This window comes from Giraffa tippelskirchi, chromosome 4 (genome assembly GCF_054371585.1).
Source record: "Giraffa tippelskirchi isolate mGirTip1 chromosome 4, T2T-mGirTip1v1.2.pri, whole genome shotgun sequence".
In the NCBI taxonomy this organism is placed as follows: Eukaryota; Metazoa; Chordata; class Mammalia; order Artiodactyla; family Giraffidae; genus Giraffa; species Giraffa tippelskirchi.
Window position 1 is genome coordinate 174808497 of NC_137278.1, and position 24198 is coordinate 174832694.

General features: G+C 38.7%; 2 protein-coding genes and 2 long non-coding RNA genes across 59 annotated transcripts in view; 2 read left to right on the forward strand and 2 right to left on the reverse strand.

The window, feature by feature from the left end:
- CAPRIN2 (caprin family member 2) overlaps positions 1-8741 on the forward strand; it is a 41154-nt gene extending 32413 nt beyond the window's left edge. For 10 of the 50 annotated variants that reach the window (XM_081591670.1, XM_081591669.1, XM_081591704.1 and 7 more), the window contains 5 exons: positions 1818-1986; positions 3351-3530; positions 4319-4419; positions 6615-6678; positions 7819-8741. In XM_081591670.1, the coding sequence (XP_081447796.1) occupies positions 1818-1986; positions 3351-3530; positions 4319-4419; positions 6615-6678; positions 7819-8387 (1083 nt within the window). In that variant the 3' untranslated portion in view covers positions 8388-8741. Of the gene's footprint in view, positions 1-1817; positions 1987-3347; positions 3531-4318; positions 4420-6614; positions 6679-7429 lie in introns of all 50 variants that reach the window. The other 40 variants (XM_081591675.1, XM_081591711.1, XM_081591673.1 and 37 more) reach the window with 10 other exon arrangements.
- LOC145546030 (uncharacterized) overlaps positions 1-24198 on the reverse strand; it is a 1126586-nt gene that overhangs the window by 342323 nt on the left and 760065 nt on the right. The window lies entirely within an intron of this gene.
- Positions 12554-22698, reverse strand: LOC145546028 (uncharacterized). The gene is made up of 5 exons (XR_014082432.1): positions 22623-22698; positions 15990-16156; positions 15205-15276; positions 13872-13997; positions 12554-13651 (listed from the first exon to the last, which is right to left on the reverse strand). It is a non-coding gene; the product is annotated as an uncharacterized LOC145546028 (long non-coding RNA).
- IPO8 (importin 8) overlaps positions 22218-24198 on the forward strand; it is a 67279-nt gene continuing 65298 nt past the window's right edge. For all 7 annotated transcript variants that reach the window (XR_014082429.1, XR_014082430.1, XM_081591724.1 and 4 more), the window contains exon 1: positions 22218-22514. Coding sequence is in view for 3 of the 7 variants with exons in the window: in XM_081591721.1 (XP_081447847.1) it covers positions 22431-22514 (84 nt within the window). In the remaining 4 variants the exon portion in view is untranslated. The remainder of the gene's footprint in view (positions 22515-24198) is intronic.

Genomic DNA, 24198 nt, shown 5'->3' on the forward strand with positions numbered 1-24198 from the left:
CCTTTTGAGTGACAGTGGTGAGATGGGGCCAGTGGAATGGTAGTGCGAAGCAGACACAAAGCAGGGAGATGGCTGGTGAATTCAGACACATAAATTCACTAATCTTATTACTCCCTGCTGCTTGGCCACCTAGAAAAAGCTCAGTGTCGTTGCTTTCCTTCTATGCTTGTCAATCCATCCTACACAGTATTGTTTTTTTAGTAAAAAAAACCAAAAACACCAAGCTACATTGGTTTTACTAAGTTTTTCTTATTCCTAATTAAAAGCAAATTTTGTTCCATTATTAAATGAAATTCAATGTCCTTTACCTGACACTCAGTAACTTTTGAAACCTGGTATAACTTGCCAGACTAGTCCCCTGGACTTGCCCTGTACATTCTTATCACAAATACCTCTTGCTCACGCCGGTCTGTCTTCTCTACCTGTTTGGTTCCTATTCAGTACAAATTGGTTCTTCTTTGTTCATTTACTCATTTATTCAACAAACAGGTAGTTACAAAGCCAGGCACTGTTCAGCAATGCCTGGGTTGTAACAGTGGAGAATAGACAGGTCTTTGTGCTTAAAAAGCTTATACTTTATGGAGGTGGGAGGGCTAGAGAGAAAAATACTCATATATATTATATCATATGTGTTTTGAGGAAAAATGGAGCAGGATAAGGGGACTCGAGAGTAACAAAAGTGCTTTATTATACTCAGTGACCAGAGTCTGGTCAAATCATTGTCCTGCCACGTGGTAGAAATTCAGTAAATGGCAGATTTTTTCATTCATCCTCAGTTTCTGAAAAAGTACCCTCTTCCCCTATGAAGTTTTCATTCTCAATAAGCATTATTATGATAATGTAATATCAGGAGAGTTAGTTTTTGTGCTTGATTTAACTTCTGTCAGAAATCAAATAGGAATTTTTTTTTTACTGTGGTAAAATGTGCATAAAGTTTACTGTTTTAACCATTTTTAAATGTATAATTCAGTGTCATTAAGTACATCCACAGTGTTGTACAGCCATCACCACTGTCTTTTTCCAGTACTTTTTCATTGTCCCCTTCCTCCTCCTCGCCCCTGGTAACTTCTATTCTACTTTGTCTCTGTGAGTTTGCCTATTCTTAGGTACCTCATATAAGTGGACTCATGATATTTGTCCTATTTGTACCTGGCTTATTTCAGTTAGCATAGTATTTTCAAGGTTCATCCATTCCTGTTGTAGCATGGATCAAAATTTCATTCTTTTTTATGGTGAAATAACATTCCATTGTATACATATATCACATTCTGTTTACCCCATTCATCTGCTGATGGACACTTGGTTAACTTTTATGAATAATACTGTGCACATAGGAGTACACATATCGCTTTGAATCTCTGCTTTCAGTTCTTTGGGTGTATGCCTAGAAGTGGAATTGCTGGACCATACGTTGATTCTACATTTAGCTTTTTGAAGAACCACCATACTGTTTTCTACAGTCGGCTGTACCACTTTACGTTCCCATCGGCATTGCATGAGGGTTGTAGTTTTACCCCACCCTGAGTTATACTTAGATTTTCTGTTTTTTGTTTTGTTTGTGTTTAAGCAATAGTTGTCCTAATGGGTATGAAGTGGTATCTCATTGTGGTTTTGATTTATTTTTTTATCTAATGGCTAATGATGTTGGGCGTCTTTTCATGTGCTTATTGGCCATTTATTGTCTTTGAAGAAATGTCTGTTCAAGTCCTTCGCCCATCAGACAGAAGTTTTTGAATGTTGGAGAGTTTTGCCGAATGTCATCCTTCATTATTTGCTATGAAACTTTGCAAATGACTCAGTGTACTCTGTCTTTTAAGGTATTTAATGTTAATGCACCTCTGCCTCCACGGAAAGAACAAGAAATAAAAGAATCCCCTTATTCACCTGGCTACAATCAAAGTTTTACTACAGCAAGTACACAAACACCACCCCAGTGCCAACTGCCAGCTATACACGTAGAACAAACTGTCCTTTCCCAAGAGACTGGTAAGATCTTTGTGTATATTTTGAAGACTTAGATGAGAGCTAATTAAATGGAAAGCAAGTCTGTAGTGACATTTGAGCTGTTCTTTCCTGACTAGTAAGCATTGTCTTTTCTCCTGTTCAAGTGTTGAGAAATGCTTAATGCCTTTTCCTCTCTTTAGTTAAGTTCACCTGTTACTTTTAACTTTTGTAGAGGTAGAACTTAGATGGTTGATTTAACCTTGGAGTAGGCTTCAATTTTTAAATCTGATTGCTTTGATTACCATCAGCAGTGGTAGAGGTGCATAAGGCAGTATCCAGCTGCTTTTATGAAGGTTTTGAAATCATCGTTAACTCTTTGTTAGCACAGACAGATGGCTATCTGACCATTGCTCTTTTCTTCTCTCTTGAAATAGAGCATTGATTAATGTGAAGATATATATTTAACTTATTATGCTTATTCCACTCTTTGCTTGGAGATGGGAGGCCCTTTTGGTCTTTCATGCTGTTACAATAGGTACATGAAAGAGCAGGCGACTTTGTAGTCATTTCCCAATCATAAGAAGCATTTTTTTAATTGTTGATATTTCAGGCCCCTGTTGGGTTTTCTAAAACTTAAGCTTGAGCAAACGAATTGAGCATTCTGAGTACTTGGTTAATTGCAAGAGGTGGTGAATGTAAATCCCTGGACCTAGACACAGATGACCTCCTTCTGTTCTCACCTGTGCTGTGAAAACATAGGACAGGTGGTGTACATAAAGGATATTGTTTGTCATATGCCTTTTCAATTAAAGTGTTAATAAAAGTTCACTTTCTTTTTCTCTATGAGGTGAAATATTTAGCCTGTTTTTTTTTTCCTTTGTGGTAAAAATATACATAACATAAAATTCATCGTTTTAAACATTTTTAAGTATATAGGTTTTATGGCTTTAAACTTAATCTAAGTTGTTGTGTGGCCAACACCACCATTCATCTCTAGGAATTTTTCATCTTCTCTATTTGACATTAACTCCCCATTTCCTTTTCCTTCCAACCCCTGGCAGCCAGCATTCTAACTCTATGAATTTGCTCTAAATACTTATCTTATATAAATGGAATCATACAATATCTCTTCTTTGGTAACTGACCTATTCCATTTACCATAATGTCTTGAAGATCTATCCATGTTATATTGTAGAGTGTGTCAGAATTTTCTTTCTAAGGCTGAATAATATTTTATTACTTAAACATCTCTCTCTATATTCACATGCATATCTATGGCACCTCTTTTTTTAAAAAAGGGAGAAAGTTGTATTAAAGGTTTGCTCTACACTGACTTCTAAGTATAAAAAATACTAAATTTTTATTACCGTTTAACTCTTGGACTCTAAAACTGTTTCCTTAAGCAGCAAGTTTTCCTGATGGAACTATTCAAGTAAGCAATGGTAGCCTTGCCTTTTACCCAGCACAGACGAATGTATTTCCCAGACCCTCTCAACCATTTGTCAATAGCCGGGGATCTGTTAGAGGATGTACTCGTGGTGGGAGATTACTAACCAATTCGTATCGGTCCCCTGGTGGTTATAAAGGTATGCTCTGAATAAAATTTAATTATACTGAATTATTTTGTCTATATATTTACTTGACTCAAGCTGTTTTTACTTTACCTTGTTCCTTTTTGTTGTTTCTGTTTATAACGTAGTAGAGAATTCCCTATTTCTGCAAAATATAGTATTTCTAATATATCTTTTGTCTATAACAGAGGAACTTTTTGTATGAAAAACAGATTGATCCTGTGACTTACTGAACTAAAAGGTTGAACATTTTGTTTTTTCCAGGAATTAATTTTGGTTTTCATATTTGAATAATTTCTTTCTTTTGTTAATTGACCTGGCTGGCTCAAAACATGTTATAGTTAAGACAATACCCATTTCCTAGTTTTTTTGTCAGAGTATACCACAGATGATAACTTTGAGAGTATAATAGTAATACTCTTTTAAGTTATATGTGGTTCCAAGTATTCTAGTCACTGCATGATATTAGCAAAAGTATGCTAGACCAAGGCTTTAACCACCATCCTTTCTCAGCCCCATCTGTATCCCAGCCATCCATGGGATTTTCCAGGCAATAGTACTGGAGTGGGTTGCCATTGCCTTCTCCGTAGTAAAATTCTACAGTTGGCTTATTTGAAGTCTTGATATTTTTATAAATGTGTGTTTTATTGTGGAAATAATATTAAAGAGTTTGCTTAAAGAAGGCATAAATCTAGTGATGGCTTTATAAGATCAGTTTAACTTTTTAAATGGTATAGAACAGACTATTTAAAAGATTAGTGTAATTTTGCCCATAATTTTAATGTAAGTTGTTTATTTACTAGGTTTTGATACTTATAGAGGACCTCCTTCAATTTCCAATGGAAATTATAGCCAGGTACAGTTCCAAGCTAGAGAGTATCCTGGAACACCTTATTCCCAAAGGGTAAGAATAATTGTCATAATTGAACAATTGATGTGAAGTACAGTTGATGTGAAGCTAGTGATTAACCTATAGCAGAGTCATAATTTGTTTTGTAATGGCTGTTTTATTACTATGGAGAGTTGAATTGGGAGCTTTTCTAATAACCCAAGTAGGATACATGACAACTGCCTGTTATATGGAACTAGGAGGTCTTAAGTGTGTTAGTTGCTCAGTCGTGTCTGACTCTTTGTGACCCTGTGGACTGTATCCTGCCAGGCTTCTCCGTCCATGGGATTCTCCAGGCAAGATCTCCACTATCCAAGAGTGGATAGCCATTTCCCCCTCCAAGGGATCTTCCCGACTCAAGGATCAAACTTGGGCCTTCTCCACTGCAGGCAGATTGTTTACCGTGTGAGCCACCAGGGAAGGCCAGGAGGTGTTAAGGACTTGATTAAATTTGGATGAACTCATTTACTTCACCACTCTATAAGGGAAACTGGAGTTCATAAACAAGTAACTTGTATAAGGTCACTCAGCAAATAAATGGTAGAAATTATACACAAGTTTCTTAACTCCATAGCCCATAGGCTTTACTATATTGCCTTCAGTTTAACTTTTCTAGATGTCAAGTCTAAGAAAGTCCTTTTTATTAAAAGTTTAATTTTTTGGTTAATTCTTTCTTGGAATAGTTCAGATATTCTTTACTGTATGTGGTAAAAGATTGATAGGAAGATGTTAGACTTTCCACTTTAACAGTCCTTGGAAACTCCCTATCTCTGATCATATCTGGATATGAATTTATAGTACGTTAGCATTTTAAGTTTTGAAGCTTTACAAGCCTTCACTTATATATGTGGTATTTTACTGAGTTCTGTTGTTAATATACAAAGGATCTGTACTTGAAGCGCTTACAGTTACATGAGGTAAGGTAGATGTCTGTACAGAGGCAGTATTGAAGAACATACTTTGGAGAACACACCATGTCACCTGAATGACTTGGGTTTGACCCTGGATCTCACCACTCCCCTCGTTGTGTGACCTTTGACAAGTTATATAAACTTTTTGAGCTCTAGTTCCTTATCTTTTTTTTTTTTTTTAAGTCGCTAAGTTGTGTCCGACTCTTGGCGACCCCATGGACTGAAGCCTACGAGGCTTCTCTGTCCGTGGGATTTTCCAGGCAAGAGTACTGGAGTGGGTTGCCATTTCCTTCTCCATAGTTCCTTATCTTTTAAATGGAGACTCATCAGTTTGAGTTACTTATATCTGAAGTGTTGAGGATTACTCTGAGAGAGTCTGAGGATTAAATGAAGTGATAGATGATAGACATAAGTGCTTTGTATGAAAATGCCAGACATGTATCAAGGATTTAGATACTAACTATTATTACTTGATTGTCAATACTGTGTGTGAAGAGAATATGTTGACTAAAACAAACTTCAATAATAGCACATCTGTTCTCAGTACCCATATTCTAGTATTTTTTGGTGCTGTTTTCAGTTTCTTATTGAGGAAACGTATCAGTGATAGTAGTGTTCTTGGGAAGAGGATGAGGAGTTTGGGGTAGGAATATTAATTATTATTTTTATTGTGTATTTTCTTGTCCTATTGAAACTTTTTATTACATGTTAATAAGAAATCTAATAACACCATTAATTATTCTTTTCATGACTTGTGCGGGGGCTTTTACCATACTTGGGAGTCAGTTTGAAATGTTGTCTTTTGGACATTTTTTTGTAAGGATTCCAGGAAATAATATGTTCATATGTTATAATTCTTACTAATTTCCCTGTCAAAACAAAACCCTTAACACACGTTATTAGTTGTCATCACACTTCGGTTTATAAATAGAGAGACTGAATTAGTCAGTATTTTTGATTTATTATGTCCTTTTGTATTGAGTTGAGGCACAGAGGACCAGGCCATATTTCTGAATTTCCCTCATAACCTAGCATTGTGTCTTTTATGTAGTATTATCTAAATGCTTTCTTGTTTTTGCAATTATTAACATATCTAACCTGTCAGGTTAATTAACAGATGAAGATAAATGTTACTGTTACGCTTGTTTTGTTTTTCTTGGTGTCATCTGAGCCCCTTAGGTTGATTGTTGAAGAAGGCCAGATCAAAGGCTCAGAGGACTTAGTCTTACAGATTTATTTGCTAGTAATAACTATTTTGCATTTTTTTGTGCTGAGGTAAATATTATGTGTTCATTTTAGGATAATTTCCAGCAGTGTTACAAGCGAGGAGGGACAACTGGTGGTCCTCGGGCAAATTCAAGAGGTAAGGATAATTAACTGAGGAATTTATTTACCCAAAATGTACCTCTAGATCTTTCTTTATCCTCTGTCAAGTTCTCCCCAAAGTATGTTGTTTTCAACATTTATCTTTTGAGGTTTTTGGTTTGCTTAAATGTGGTACTGAAGACCCAAGGGAGATATATTGGACTACTAGAAAGACTGTGGAGATCATTTGTCACTTTTAAGTGTATGTGGGTGTTGTGTATGTTTTAAATTTGCTTGACACCAGAGCATAATTTAACCTTAGGTGCATATTCACTATACCGACTTGGTATAGTTTTGGGTGATGTTTCAGGATGGTGGTTGTGGAATAATGGGGACTCCTAGATACTCTAGTGCCCCTTAGTACATTGATAGATAGGAATAAACAACGATTAAGACACCATGACTTGAACAAAAGCAGGATACTTTAAATACTTCTTAAAATCTGAGGTACAATTAAAAGATTCAGTGTAACTGAGAAAATCAAGAATGAAGATTAACTCTGTCACAAGAAAGGGGAAGCTTTTTCTTGTAAGAAAGTAACCGCTATTCACATTATCTTTGCCTTCTATCTGAGCAGTGTTTTTGTACAATACTGAAAACATTAAAATTTTATGATGATTACATTAACTTAGAAATAAAGAATAAGCATTTACTATGGAACTTAGTACCATAACAAAATGTTTGAATGTCTAATTCCGAAAGTTGCTTCTTTTATGTAATCTCAGTTTTCTTGACTCTTTCTCTGTTAGATACTTGGGAGATTTCTCACTGAGGAATTACTAACTCAGAAATATGGGCGAAAGATAAAGAATAGAGTGTTCATTCACATCTGGGTTTTACACTTTGCCAGCTGTAACTAGTGTTAAATTACCCACCTTTGGGGGCCTCATTTTCTTAATATTAAAAAATGAAGCTACTGGACAAAATCATCTAGGTCTTTTCTGGCTTTAGAATAGTGGTATAAAAACCTATTGTCAGAGAAATCTAGAAAAGTATACTGTAGCTCTACTTTATTGCTTTTTAAAAAACTTACTTTAAAATGCATTTTTATCTGTGTTTCAGTAGCCGACTAATGTTAAATATTGTGTTCAAAGCTAACTGCTTCATTATGAGAAACTCACTGTTGCTAATAAAACAGCAGGGTGGAGTGATTCTTCTCAGGTGAGCAGCCCAGAAAGAGACAACGAAACCTTTAACAGTGGTGACTCTGGACAAGGAGACTCCCGTAGCATGACCCCTGTGGATGTGCCAGTGACAAACCCAGCAGCCACCATACTGCCAGTACACGTGTACCCCCTGCCTCAGCAGATGCGCGTTGCCTTCTCAGCAGCCAGAACCTCTAATCTTGCCCCTGGGACTTTAGACCAACCTATTGTGTTTGATCTTCTTCTGAACAACTTGGGAGAAACTTTTGATCTTCAGCTTGGTAGATTTAATTGCCCAGTGAATGGCACTTATGTTTTCATTTTTCATATGCTAAAGCTGGCAGTGAATGTGCCACTGTATGTCAACCTCATGAAGAATGAAGAGGTCTTGGTATCTGCCTATGCCAATGATGGTGCTCCAGACCACGAAACTGCTAGCAATCACGCAATTCTTCAGCTCTTCCAGGGAGACCAGATATGGTTACGTTTGCACAGAGGAGCAATTTATGGAAGTAGCTGGAAATATTCTACATTTTCAGGCTATCTGCTTTACCAAGATTGAAAGTCAGTACAGAATCGACAATGAAAGGATATGGTGTTCTAATTAGTGGGAATAAGGAAAAGTAGTTCTTGCCCTCATGACTGATTGGTTAAGGAAAATGTTTTCATTCCTAGAAGGAGGAGGAGGTCCTTATTTTTTGTTTTCCTCCTCATGGTGAAAAATTTCAAGCTGAATGACAATTAGCACTAATCTGGCACTTTATAAATTGTGATGTAGCCTCGCTAGTCAAGCTGTGAATGTATATTGTTTGCACTTAATCCTTAACTGTATTAATGTTCAGCTTACTAAACTAACTGCCTCACGTTCAGGCAAATTATAATGCCTTGTTGTGCCTCAATAAAAAAGTTACCTGCATCTTCAGTGTTCTTATTTGATTAAACATTTAGTTAAGAGGTAAGATGTTTAGTTTTTAATGTTCATCACTGATAACTCCTGGATGGGAATCTTCATGGGTTCATATTGTTTATTTTAAAATAAGCCTTATATATGAGAGCTCCTTTGAGTTACTTTTCTGTTATTATACATATCATTCATCAAAATATTTCATTTGTTTTCCACTGCCCAAATCACATATTCTCCTTGAAGCTATTTTGTAGTAGAGTGTTATCCTTTATTTAGCTATCTTCAAGTTCCTACCATATGAGTACAAAATAGAGGAGATACATAGATAATACTACTGGTTCACTGTCAATAAGGCTTATGCTTTTTAGTGGATTCTTAATTTGAGTAGGTAAAATATTTAGTCATCAGAAAGCACACATAGGTCTGTGGTCGGGCAGTGCTGTGTTGGAGTGCTGATTTTGCCACTTAGTAACTGATCTTGGGTAGGTTATACGTCTTAAGATTTTTTAAAAGACCAAGATGTAAAATGGGCATGATAGATCAGCTTCATAGGGCAGTTGTGAAGTTCAACTAAACAGTTTAATGCATCTAGTTTAAATGCATCTAAAAGACTTAACATGGTAACTGACACTTAAGTATTTAATAAACGTTAGATGCTGTAATTGTGTTTTTCTCATTCTGAAAACTTTAGGGTTCTGTGTGTGTATATACTGTCTTACATGCAGTATAGCCAGAGTTTGGTGTCCAGAGTTTGGTGTCCATCTGGACATACATGATCACAGGTCTTGATTTGTTTGTAAATGCTTCTCACAAATAGGAACTTGATAATGTTTTTCAATGACTTTAAAGAATAGTTTTTTAAATAAACATTTTGATTGCAAATGCTATAGTTTATTAAGGGTCAGAGAAAGAGCATTCTTACTCTACAACCAAGCAAGTCACTTGCTGAGGTAGAAAATTCTTGTTCTGATCCTCCACTCACTCTGTTGTTAAATAATCTCAGGAAGACGGTGTAAGAGCATTAAATCATTATGGTTAATATTTTTGAGCTAGGTGTGGGTTTAGCAATTAAATCCTATGTGGTGTTAAATGTTAGTATACTGCTCTCAAAATAGAGGATGTAATGTGATTCAGTATTGAACAGAACTTTTCAACACATGATGTACTTTGTGAGTTAGAGATATCAGTATTCCAGTTAGTTCATGGCTTTTATGTCTAGAACACAAACTGAAAAGTGTACAGGAAAGCCGCAAGGAAAGCCCAAGAATATTGGAGTGGGTAGCCTATTCCTTCTCCAGTGGATCTTTGCAACCCAGGAATCAAACTGGGGTCTTCTGCATTGCAGGTGGATTCTTTACCAATTGAGCTATGAGGGAAGCCCCTGTATAGGAAAGCAGAAATATGATTAAATGATTGAGTGGAAAACTTGATGTTTAATAACAGTTGTTGATCAAGTTCAGTGAGGCCTTTCTCAGTCCTTTTTAGCCACTATTTTCTGCTGCATTAGGGTCTTCAGTTTAGTCTTTTATGCTGCACCCAATCAATGTTTATTTAAAATATTGTGAATAACTTTGTATTTTTTAAGGTAAGTGTCCAACAAGAAGAGATTCATTACCTAGGATATCCCCTCATGAAACTCATGTTTTAGGAGAGTATTTTAAATGAAATAGTATTTTTCTAAGTGTAAAGATAATGAACTAGAAAATTAACAATTCTTAGACTTAAGGAATGAATGGACAAGATCTTTCATTCTGAAGCACTATAACTTTTGAAGATACAATTCTTCTGGAATCTTTTAGTAAAAGTCCAGATGTCTTTACAGAAAGATGTACATAAGCAGATTTTAGATACCTTTGCAAGAGATGGTGGGGATCCATAGATACGCAAAAGCACATTTACGGACCTTGTATAAGGAACTTATATTTTACTGAGAGGATCTTGTGTGTATGACTGAGGTGGAAAGGCATTCCATAAAGTTACATTATATCTCAATATATAGATTGTTACTTGTCCTACTGGAGATAGAGATAGGGGAGGTTTTTCTATTTTCTATAGATTTTCTATAAATTTGCCTCGAGTTTTTTTTTTTCACTTTAAATCTTTTAGTCTTTTGTTAAATGAATTTTCCCTTAAGAATTGTGAGCAACTGACTCCTGTCTCCTCTAAAGTTATTTAGGGAGTAAGTGCAGGTATTTAAAGCAGAAAATATTTTTGAGAGGTTTGCTCACTTGCCTCCCATACCAAGTATCTTGTCAACCATTCCATTTTTAAATTGAAACTTTCTAAACTTCACCCTGGAGGCTCAGTGGTAAAGAATCCGCCTGCAATGCAGGAAATGTGGGTTCAATCCCTGCGTGGGGAGATCCCCTCGAGAGGGGAATGGCTACCCACTCCAGTGTTCTTGCCTGGAGAATTCCATGGACAGAGAAGCCTGGCGGGCTACAGTCTAGGGGGTAGCAAAGAGCGACATGACAATGAGCATGCTTGTGCACATACACAAACTCTGTGATAGCTACAATTTTACAGGGCTTTGACATCACATATTGTGTTTTTATACTTTAATCTTCCCTGTTTGCAAAGTTTTATTTCCTATTGACTGATGTTCTGTTGTGATCTTTGTGATGATACTTTATGTATTTTATAAGGTGAAATAATTTTTGGCCTGTAGACTCAAGGTTTTTTCACATGAATTCCACTCTGCTCCCATGACGAACACTTTATTTTGATGAAAGATTTTTGAGTTGTCTCTCTAGGTCCTCCACTTGCTAATGTATCTCAGGGGTATTTTTAATTGCCACTTCAATGATTAGGCCAATACCTTTAATCCTCACTTTTCAGCTTTTGGCAAGTGTTGACAAACTGATAGGGACAGCTCACTTGCTACCACAGCAAGACGCTGAATGCCAGATGATAAAATAGTTACCCATTTTCAATATCAGGAAGCCTTAGGCTCACTAATTGTAAGTTTTGTAAGCATTATTATTTTATTCATTTTATTTCAAGGGCCTTATGCTTTGAAATAAGTGATTAATTTAGTCTTTCAAATGGCTGGCTTATCTGATTTGTACCTGACTCAGGGGGTACAAAGATGAATGTTCAGACACATCAGTAACAGTTTTATCCATTTCATCTGCTGAGAGCAAATCTCTGAGTTATTTCTCTGATTTCTATCACACTTCTGTTTTTCCTGATCTGTATCTGGAAATCTTACTATTTCAAAGTTAAACCTCACTGAACCAGTTATTTAATCTTCTCATCTTTTCTCTTGTTTCTAAGTTTCACTTCCTGGAAGATTTCCTTGATTTTGTCTTCTGACATTTTTACAGAGTTTTAAATTTCCGGTATGTTAAGATTTTAAGTATAGTTCTGTTACCTTGAACATTCCTTACATGTGTAGTCCATTCATTTTAAGATTGCATTATTGTCTAATTCTAAGGATAGTTTTTCTCTTTAAGTTTTCTTCCCTTTGTAGTCTATTTCCTACACTTTCTGTTTGTCCTAATGTCTTATCTGTGGTGTTGTATTTGATAAGAATCTTGTGATTATTGGTTGAGTATTCATATTTAAGAAGTGGCACCTAAAAGTGATTGGAAGCTTTGAATGCAGAGGTGGGTCTTCTTGACTTTTGAGTTCATAGTAGCATGATTTTTGTGGAGAGGACACCAGTGTGGAAGTAGGGAGGAGCTGTCTAACACTGAAGCTGTAAAAGATGGATAAATTTGACACATAGAATATATTCCCCTTAAAGTTCTGTTAGGGAAAATTATGTCAAAAGACAGATGACCGCCTGCAGGGGGAGAAAATCAAGAAAAAGATGGCAAACAGAATTGAAAAGTCAGTTCATACGTACTTTAAAAAAACCAGCGAGCATATGTAAAGTTTTAAAGTGCATCTTTTGGCAAGCATGTGGGAAAACAGGCACTCATACTGTAGATGATAATAAAATTAGTACTTTTGGAAAGATAAAGTATATGCTTTCTGACCCAGAAATTCCACTACTAGTAATTTACAAATAGCTTTGGGATTACGCTAAGATACATGCATAGAGATATTTGTACAGCATTAATTATAACAGCAAAAACTGGAGAAACAACCTAGATGCCCATCAGTAGGAACTGGTTAAGTCAGAAAAGATTATCCTGCAGTGTGTGCAATGTCATTTGTGTAAAAATTTCTGAAAGCAAGTATATGTGGTTAGTTGAATTTTTTTTTCCCTAGTAGTATGTACCAAATGTGATAGTGTTGGCTTCAAGGAAAAGAGGTTGGTTAGTAGGTATTTTTCATTCTGCATATTACTATAGAACTTTAAATGTACATGTCACTTTGTTGTTAAAAACTTTAAAGATAAAATGTTAGATTGTTATGGTACTTACCCTACCTTGTTTTTGCTTGGATAGAGCTTGAGGGTCTGCTTTAATTGTCGTTAAGCCTGGGATAACACATGGAAGAGTTTTACTATAAAAACCTTTCACCTTTCACTAATATTTGTACTTCCCTTCATGATTTAGAGTACTCTCATTTGTGTAATCCTATTTGATCTTCACAGTGGTCCTGGTGAGGCAGATACTTTTTTAGGAGATAAGAAAATTGGGACACTTGGAGATTGACTCTCTAAGGCCACTAGCAGAAGCGCCCCAGCCAGGCTTTGAGTCCAAGTACAGCGGCGGCCCTTCCTATTGTTCTTGTTGCTCTTCTTTAGTTCTCAGGTGAGGTTTCCTCCACCGTATTTTCCATTGCTTTTTTTTTTTTCTTTTCTTTTTGCACACAGTTGTTTTAGAGGCACTACTCAGCTTTTATGAGGGCAGACTAAACACTGTGAACTGGATAAACGGGACCTGGTTGAGGCTGTCATAAGTTATCATTTTTCATAGGTCCTGAATTTGAGCAGGGTGACTCCTTTTCCAATGTGAAATGTGGAAAGTCTGAGGAAATGAAGAAACAGAAGATTTTGAGGAAAAAACCTGATTTGGAAGTACAAATTTCATCTTCAGCCTTAGTTAATACCACTCTTTTTAGCTTCTATGCCTCCCACCACCACTATCATTTTAGTTTCTTGGAGAGGGAAATTTCTGGCTTCTGATCCAAAACTTCCTAACCCTCTATTACTTTAGCTTATAAATACTGATTTATTATCAGTATTACCAGTATCAGGTTGGATGGCATCATTGACTCAATGGACATGTCCAAACTCCAGGGGGTGGTGAAGGACAGGGAATTCTGGCGTGTTGTGGTCCACGGAGTTGCAAAGAGTCAGACACAGCTAAGTGACTAAACAACAACAATAGATTTTTTTGTTTTAAAAAATTTTGTTTTAAAAAAATTCTTCTTTAACTGAGAGGTCTGTCAGATTCTTTTAAAAAACTCTACTCAGGGCTTTTGGTTACATGTGACAGTTCAAAGGAGAGTACCATGCCACTGACTTTATTATACTAACAATACCGAAGATCTTACATTTATGAGACATATGTATGTACTTTTGCCTGTATTTCAGGTGCTATGATGTAGAGTTCAGCCAATAGAGACTCTTTTGAAGTAGAGGTATTTAGTCAAAAAATTTATCATACTCAGAGATCATTTGAATGATTTAAGATGATTTAAGAGATCATGTAACTTACAGATAGAGATTTTTGTGCATTGGGTTTTAACTCCCATTTTTGCCTTTACCATATGGACGAGATTCAATCCTGCTAACATAGACTTGCTGCTAACATAGCAGATGAGCTGCTGCCAACAGATGGGGAGGACAGCTGTGTGATATTCCATTTAGATAACTGAAATGTTAAATCTTAAAAAAAGGCCACAGTGGTAGTGCTTGGAGTAAAAATTGCTTTCCATAACTTTAGCTGTAATCATGCCAGTTATCCTCTATAGCTGTATTTCTAGGATAATGTCATCTACTTCTATGGTGTCAACTAACTTACATACACAGATGACTCACGATTCTCTTTACTCCTTCCTGTAACTAACCCACCCGCCATAACTTCCTCTTTCTCACCCAGCTATTCTGTGAGAGCCAGATGTCAATTTCCAGATGTCACTGGAAATCTCAACCAGTATAACCCGTAAGCACCTCTAGTTCAACATGTCCAAAGACAAATTCATCTTTCCTCCAAAATATAGTACTCTTCCCATTTTCCCCAAGGTCCTCAAATCTTGATGCTCTATAATCATTTTTGACTTCCTTTTTGTTACTTTGCGGATCTAATCAGTCACAAATTTCTGTTGCTTCTGTGAAATGTCTCGTATCTGTCCTATCTTCTTTATTCTTACTGTGTATATCCTGTTTCAGATGCCTTCTCTCTCTCACGTTCACTCATTTATTCATTCAACCAATATTTACTAATTGCTTACTATGTGTCAGGCATAGTATGGGACTATGTCTCATTTATCAAAGGTTGAATAAGGTCTCTCCTCTCCTTAATAGAATACAATGATAATAATTAATACCGAGCATTAACATAGAGGTATTACTTACCTCATTCAGTCTTCACAGTAGCTTTTGGAAACAGATGAGCAAATAGGCACAGAAAGGTAAGGCATATGCAAACTACAACGAGACAATACAGCTCACTCAAATTCTATCTTAAGGTGAATGTGTTAATTTATACAGACATACTCTCATATCGTACATAGTAGTAACAAAGAGGGAACTCATAAACTAACGAGCCATTTATAGGTTAAAGATATAGTTTAGGGAAAGCTACTTTAAAACACTTGTAAAGAAATAGGTGCTTATGGGGTTTTTGTTTGTTTGTTTTATTTGTGTGGTCTCAGAATTTGACAGCATTATTTTTTAGTAACTTGTCTTCACTGAGTCTTTTCACAGCATATACAGTTTTCATGGGAACATCATCCCTTTCTTTAATTATATATTTTGTAACTTAAAATTATTTTGAGATAATTGTAGGTTCTCATGTAGTTGTAAGAAATAATACAGATGGATCCTGTGCACACTTTATTCAGTTTCCTTCAATGGTAACATCTTGCAAAACTGTGATACAATATCACAAATAGGATAAAGAGGTTGATGCAGTTAAGACACAGATTATTTCCACAATAACCCCTCATACTGCCCCTCATTATTTGCACAACAACCCTTCATATTGCCCTTCTATATTAACATACACTTCCCTCTTGTAGCCATCCCCACTTGAATCCCTCAGAAGCCTCCATCTGTTCTTAATTATTTATGAATGTTTGTGTGTACCAGGACCCAGGAGAAAAGAGCAGTGACCCCACAAAGGACTGACCCAGACTTGCCTGTGAGTGTCCAGGAGTCTCGTGTGGAGTCAAGGGTCGGCAGTGCCCTGCTGCAGAGTTGGAGTAGGTCCCATGCCTGCATGGGACCTTTCAAAGAGGTCACTGTTGTCTTCATTACCTCCACCATAGTCTGGTCTTGGGTCAAACAATCGGGAGGGAACACAGCCCTGCCCATCAAAGAAAATTGGATTAAAGATATTACTGAGCATGCCCCCCCCCCATCAGAACAAAACCCAGTTTCCCCCACAGACAGTCTCTCTTCCATAAGGCCCTTATCCTTATGAGGGCAGACAGAATGAAAACCACAATCACAGAAAACTAATCAAACTGATCACAGCCTTGTCTTAATGAAACTAGGAGCCATGCCATGTAGGGCCACCCAAGACAGATGGGTCATGGTGGAGACATCTGACAAAATGTGGTCCATTGGAAAACGGAATGGCAAACCACTTCAGTATTCTTGCCTTTAGAACCTCATGAACAGTATGAAAAGGCAAAAAGATATGAAACTGAAAGATGAACTCCCTAGGTCAGTAAGTGCCCAATATGCTACTAGAGAAGAGTGGAGAAATAACTCCAGAAACAATGAAGAGAGACAGAGCCAAAGCAAAAACAATGCCAGGTGTTGATGTGACTGGTGATGGAAGTAAAGTCCGATGCTGTAAAGAACAACATTGCATAGGAATCTGGAATGTTAGGTCCATGAATCAAGGTAAATGGAAGTGGTCAAACAGGAGATGGGAAGAGTGAACATTGACATTTTAGCAATCAGTGAACTAAAATGAACTGGAATGGGTGAATTTAACTCAGATGACCATTATATCTACTACTGTGGGCAAGAATCCCTTGGAAGAAATGGAGTAGACCTCATAATCAACAAAAGAGTCTGAAATGCAGTTCTTGGGTGCAATCTCAAAAACTACAGAATGATCTCTGTTCGTTTCCAAGGCAAACCATTCAATATCACAGTAATCCAAGTCTATGCCCCAACCAGTAATGCTGAAGAAGCTGAAGTTGAACGGTTCTATGAAGACCTACAGGACCATCTAGAACTAACACCCAAAAAATATGTCCTTTTCATCATAGGGGACTGGAATGCAAAAGTAGGAAGTCAAGAGATACCTAGAGTAACAGGCAAATTTGGCCTTGGAGTTACAAAATGAGCAGGTCAAAGGCTAACAGACTTTTGCCAAGAGAATGCACTTGTCATAGCAAACACCCTCTTCCAACAACACAAGAGAAGACTCTACACATGGACATCACCTGATGGTCAATGCTGAAATCAGACTGATTATATTCTTTGCAGCCAAAGATGGAGAAGCTCTATATAGTCAGCAAAAACAAGACCGGGAGCTGACTGTGGCTCGGATCATGAACTCCTTATTGCAAAATTCAGCCTTAAATTGAACAAAGTAGGAAAAACCACTAGACCACTCAGGTATGACCTAAATCTATCCCTTATGATTATACAGTGGAAGTGGCAAATAAATTCAAGGGATTAGATCTGATAGACAGTGTCTGAAGAACTATGGACTGGGGTTCATGACATATACAGGAGGCAGCAATCAAGACCATCCCCAAGAAAAAGAAATTCAAAAAGGCAAAATGGTTGTCTGAGGAGGCCTTACAAATAGTTGAGAAAAGAAGAGAAGCTAAAGGCAAAGGAGAAAAGAAAGATATACCCATTTGAATGCAGAGTCCCAAAGAACAGCAAGGAGAGATAAAAAAGCCTTCCTCAGTGATCAGTGCAAAGAAATAGAGGAAAACAATAGAATAGGAAAGAATAAATATCTCTTAAAGAAAATTAGAGATACCAAAGGAGCATTTCATGCAAAGATGGGCACAATGAAGAACAGAAATGGTATGGACCTAACAGAAACAGAAGATATTAAGAAGAGGTGGCAAGAATACACAGAAGAACTGTACAAAAAAGATCTTCATGATCCAGATCACCACAATGGTGTGATTACCCATTTAGAGCCAGACATACTGGAATGTGATGTCAAGTGGGCCTTAGGAAGCATTACTATGAACAAAGCTAGTGGAGGTGATGGAAGTCCAGTTGAGCTGTTTGAAATCCTAAAAGATGATGCTGTGAAAGTGCTGCAGTCAATGTGTCAACAAATTTGGAAAACTGAGCAGTGGCCTCAGGACTGGAAAAGGTCAGCTTTCATTCCAATCCCAAAGAAAGGCAGTGCCAAAGAATGTTCAAACTACAGCACAATTGTACTCATCTCATATGCTAGCAAAGTAATGCTCAAAATTCTCCAAGCCAGGCTTTAACAGTACTTTACCTGTGAACTTCCAGATGGTCAAGCTGGATTTAGAAAAGACAGAGGAACCAGAGTCAAATTGTCAGCATCTGTTGGATAGTCGAAAAAGCAGGAGAGTTCCAGAAAAACATCTGCTTTATTGACTACACCAAAGCTTTTGACTGTGTGGATCATGACAAACTGTGGAAAATTCTTCAAGAGATGGGAATACCAGACCACCTTTCCTACCTCCTGAGAAATCTGTATGTAGGTCAAGAAGCAATAGTTAGAACTGGACATGGAACAACAGACTAGTTGTTCTAGTCTGTTCCAAATAGGGAAAGGAGTATGTCAAGGCTGTGTATTGTCACCCTGCTTATTTAACTTCTATGCAGAATACATCATGCGAAATGCCAGGCTGGATGAAGAACAAGCCGGAATTAAGATTGCTGGGAGAAATATCAATAACCTGAGATATGCAGAGGACACCATCCTCATGGCAGAAAGGGAAGAAGAACTGGAGAGCCTCTTGATGATAGTGAAAGAGGAGAGTGAAAAAGTTGGCTTAAAACTCAGCATTCAGAAAACTAAGATCATGGCATCTGGTTCCATCACTTCATGGCAAATAATGGAAACAATGGAAACAGTGAGAGACTTTTTATTTTCTTGGGTTCCAAAATCACTGCTGATGGTGACTGCAGCCATGAAATTAAAAGATGCTTGCTCCTTGGAAGAAAAGCTGTGACCAACCTAGACAGCATATTAAAAAGCAGAGACATTATTTTGCCGACCAAAGTCCATCTAGTCAAAGCTATGGTTTTTCCAGTCATCATATATGGATGTGAGAGTTGGAGTATAAAGAAAGCTGAGCATCAAAGAATTGATGCTTTTGAACTGTAGTGTTGGAGAAGACTCTTGAGAATCCCGTGGATTGCAAAGAGATCCAACCAGTTCATCCTAAAGAAAATCAGTCCTGAATATTCATTGGAAGGACTGATGCTAAAGCTGAAACTCCACTACTTGGGCCACCTGATGTGAAGAACTGACTGTTTTGAAAAGACCCTGAAGCTGGGAAAAATTGAAGGTGGGAGGAGAAGGGGATGACAGAGGATGAGATGATTGGATGCATCACCAACTTGATGGACATGAGTTTGAGCAAGCTCTGGGAGTTGGTGATGGACAGCAAAGCCTGGCATGCTGTAGTCCGTGGGGTCACAAGGAGTTGGGCAGTACTGAGGGACTAAATTGAACTGAACTGATATTTAAAAAATATATAAATATCAAATAGTATGTAACCTTTTGGGATTGGCTTTTTTTTCACTTGGCATAATTCTCATCTGGGATTTGAGTATGTTGTTGCCCTGTGTTGTTCCTTTCTACTGCTCAGTAGTATTCCATGGTATAAATGTGCCAGATTGTTTAACCGCTGTTTTCCAGAGAGGCTGTACCATTTTAAACTCCAGCCAACAATATATGAGTGATCGAGTTTCTCTGTATCCTCACTAGCATTTAATTGTGTTATACAAAGATACCATATATATATATGTGTGTGTGTGTGTGTATATATATATATATATATATATATACATACAGTACAGTGTCGGATACCAGTGAGAGGTTTTAAGATGAGAACTAAAACTGTCTCTTGCATATATCAAGTGCACATACCTTAGATAGCAACTAAAGGATTAGTGTTCATTTTTTGTTGGTAGTTTTAGTGGGAGAAATGAAGGCAGAAGCCTAGGAATAACTGAAGTAAGGAAGCAGAGACAAGGAATGAATACCATTCTTTGGAAAAGGATGAACAATAGAGAGTATTACTGCAAAAAGACTATTTTTAACCAGGGGAAATATTTTTAGGCGGAGGTTGAATCAGTGGAGAGAAAGAGGTTGAAAATAGAGGAAAAACGTTTCACAAATTGTCAACCAAAAGTGTAATAATACTCAACATTCATTTTAATGTAAAATACATGGAATAGAGATTTGTGGAGCAAGGTCCCAGGGGAATGGGAGAAGATTAGGTTCAGATTGGAGGCAGGGAGGTGTAAAGCAGGGTAAAGTGAAAGTGAAGTTGCTCAGTCATGTCCGACTCTTTGCAACCCCATGGACTGTACCCTGCCAGGCTCCTCCGTCCATGGCATTTTCCAGGGAAGAATACTGGAATGGGTTGCCATTTCCTTCTCCAGGGGAACTTCCCCACCCAGGGACTGAGCCCAGGTCTCCTGCACTGCAGGCAGACTCTTAACCTTTGAGCTACCAGGGAAGCCTGGTAAACAGGCTTAAAGCAGGGTAAACAGATTAATTTGTGTTTCAGTGATTGAGCCTGGTGGTTTTGTTCATCTTTGCAGGGCTCTGTGGAAAGAGAGGGAATTTGAGAAGAGTCTTGAGGGTTGGAACAGTTGCTGAGGTGATGGCTGAGCAAAGGAAAGGAACAGGATTTTGGGGCCTAAGGAAAGAACACACATTTGTAATGGTATCAGTTTTCACATTGGGTCAAGGGTAGACGAGAAAGGATTGAAAAGTGATTGAGTTGGAAAATAGGTATAAAGTTATTAAGGGAGACAGGCCGAAGACAAAGTCCTAAACTGAAAAGAAGATATTGGAGTTAAGATTCCAGAGGTTAAGGAGTGTTAGATTCATGAGGTCCAAGAAAGTAGGATAAGGAAATAATGTGAAGATGAAAGGCACTATGTTTCATAAAACCTTGAGTGGTAAGGAGTTTGTAGTTTGTATTTTATCTTGATATTGATGAGAAATCATCAAGGAAGGAACATGACAGTATTAATCTGTAAGATACACTACTCCATGGAAATACAGAGAATGGGCAAAACTGGAAGCAACCAGAGACATATTAGGCACTTTTGCACCCAGCTGAAGGACGTGATCCCATTTACAGCCCCTGTAGAGGGGAGGCTGCTAAGTTTTCTACCACAAAATTTCTGCCTTCTTGATTGAACCCAGTTAACTGAACCATTTTGTTTCAATTATCTGCTCTGGGAAAGATCACACCTCTTCAGATGTATTTTGCCCACAATCATCTTTACAAGTGTAATTAAACTTTTTCTGAGTAACCTCAGGAACAACTAGCTCCTTAATATTTTTATGCCATTGAAATTTTGGGGCCAGATATGGCCACAGTGGGTGGAGACAGCATGACGTTTCTTGCCTTTCACTACTTTTCTGAGAAGATTTGGAAATTTTTCAGAAACTTTAGGCATATAGTTTCTCTGATCTGGAACAGTTACTTTATATTTTTTTGTTTATATCTGTCTCTTCTATCACACTGTAGGTTCCTTTATAGTAACCTGCATTGAATTAATTTTGGTACCTAAATATCTTGGTACTCTGGCTCAAAAATACATGTTTAAAAAACATTCAGGATATGAGTGAGTAACTGAAGGAACGAATGATGGCTCCCACAGAGACAGCCTTGCGCTAGTGGTGAAGAATCCGCCTGCCAATGTAGGAGACATAGGAGAAGAGGGTTCAATCCCTGGGTAGGGAAGACTCCCTTGGAGGAGGGCGTGGCAACCCACGCCAGTATTCTTGCCTGGAGAATCCCAATGGACAGAGGAGCCTTGTGGGTACAGAGTCGGACACGACTGAAGCGACTTAGCACGCACGCAGATGATCTCAGTTGTAATACCCAAAGAATTTTCAGACTAATAAAAAGTGCCAGTCCATCCATATATGCTTAATTTGGAAGCAACTGTAAAGAGACACCTTGCGACCTCGGTTCCCCCGAAGGGAAATGGCAGGAAGTTCTTTTCCGTAGGGCAGCGCGACGACCGCCTGCTGGAGCTAGTGAGTCCGGTTTCCCTGCTGGGAAGAAGCCGAGATCACTTTCCGTACAGCAGCATGGTGGCCGCTAGAGGGGGCGGCCATAGCAGCATGCCCGGGGGAAGAGGCCGCCGTAAAGGAGGCACCGTTTCCTCTTCTTACTTCTCCCGCCTCCCACCAGCTGTCGTAAAAGGGTGAATGGAGAGCGAGTTGTGGGGGGTAGAAAGGGAGGACAAGGGGCGCGGAGTCAGAGTGGCGCAGCAAGTGGCTGCAGGTGGCGACGGTGGCGGGGGGTGAGGAGTGAGGTAGTTCAGGGGTCGCGGAGGAAGAGGCTGAGAGGGTCAAAAGAAAAACTAAAGCGGCAGCCTGGCCTACTGGTCCGGGGGCCGCGGAGCCCCCGTCTGGGGAGATGGACCTCAACCGGATCATCCAGGCGCTGAAGGGCACCATCGACCCGAAGCTGCGGATTGCGGCCGAGAATGAACTCAACCAGGTGAGGAGCGGGCCCCCCGCCGCCTCGCAGGGCTCTCCCTCTTCGGCGCCCCTGATCTCCACCCCCACCCGGGCCCCGACCCGGGACCCCGGACCCCGGACCCCGGACCTCAGCGCGTCTCTCGGCCGGTTCCGCCCTCGCCCCCGGGTCTGGTGGTGCCGTACTCCCTGGATCTTTTCTCAACGGCTCACGCACCTGTTGGCCACCTTTGCATCTTTCCCTGTCGTTTTCCTTCCCGGTGCAGTTTGTTCAGCTCGCCTGGTCCGCAGAAAGAAGCTTTAGCAAGCTTTGCTAGTGTTTTCGGAATGTGATTTCTTTTCCTTAAGTACGCCGAGTTGGTGGGAAAATTCACTTAAAATTCAAATCTGAGTTCTTTTTTTCTGCAGACCCAGACCTTTTTAGGTGTTGCTGTGGGAAACCCTGTCCATTCGCCTGCTTCTGTGGGGTTGGCACAGCTTTAGACACTGAGCGGCATAGTTTGTTGGAGCGCTGGGGAAATGCTGGCGGAAGAGTGCTTTGGGAAGAATAGGCAGTTTTAATGGTGGTGGTGCTTTGCGAAAGCCACGCCGAATAGTAAAAGTTTGTAGAGGTTTTTTAAAAAACGGTAAAATGTGTGAGACTTTCTTTCATCCCCTTTCCTTTATTCTTACTAACTAGCTTTGACCTTGTTCCAGCGATATCACCGACATTGCTAAATTTAATGATCCCAAACTCTAGGTTGTATTTTCCTCCTCACCTGTAAGAATAAATCATAAACTTATCACTACAAAGTACGAATTAAGGTCTACCCCCAGGATAGAGTGACAGGTTTGAGGTTGCAGTAATTCTTAAAATGTAAAGGAATATACCTGAATTAGTGGTTCTCAAAGTGCTGCCCAGAATGAGCAACGTCAACATCATTTGGGAACTTGTTGGAAATGCAAATTATGGGGCTTCACTCTAGACTTAAGGAATTAGAACCTCTGGGGATGGGCCCCAGTTGTGTTTTAATTAACTAGCTAGGTGATTCTGTGCTTCCTAAAGTGTGAGAATGACTGTCCTAAGTGTGTCGTAGGTTTTCCCGGGATGGAATTGACTTTGAAGTGCAGATATCTCTTGTGAATCTTTGAAAGGGATTGTTTTAATGGGAAATCTGGGTGGAGTTAAGTGTGAATCCAGGATGAGAGAGTGAAAATAACTGACTCTGGAGAGAAGGTTGAGTCCAGCTGACGCCCAAACGGAGTGTATTGGTGCTTCAAAGAGAAAAGGACTCTCTCTCAGAACAGGGGAAAGTTAAGGTCAGAACCTGTCCCAGGCTTTGCAGTGTAAAAGTACTATGTGTTGCTTAGTTGGAAGAGTAGTAATCCAGGCGTTGGTTAGGAGGAACAAAGCAAAAGCTGAACTTGCATTCTGCTAGTATGAACAGGGGAGTTGGCCTGTTTATGACCCCCTTCTCTTCACAATGTGGCCAGATGTTATTTTGATAGTGTGGACAGGGATCATATCTTTTCTTGTTGAACTGCTCTGCCTCCGTTGGCCTATGCTTGTGTTGTTTCTGAGTCATCAGTATCTAAGTGCAGCTGACTTTATAGAAGTGGAAAGGGAAGGTGGAAAACCTGCAGAGCTGCAAGGGATATTTAGGACTCCATACCCTTTTCTTCGTGGTGTGTGCATGCTTAGTTGCTCAGTCCTGTCGGACTCTTTG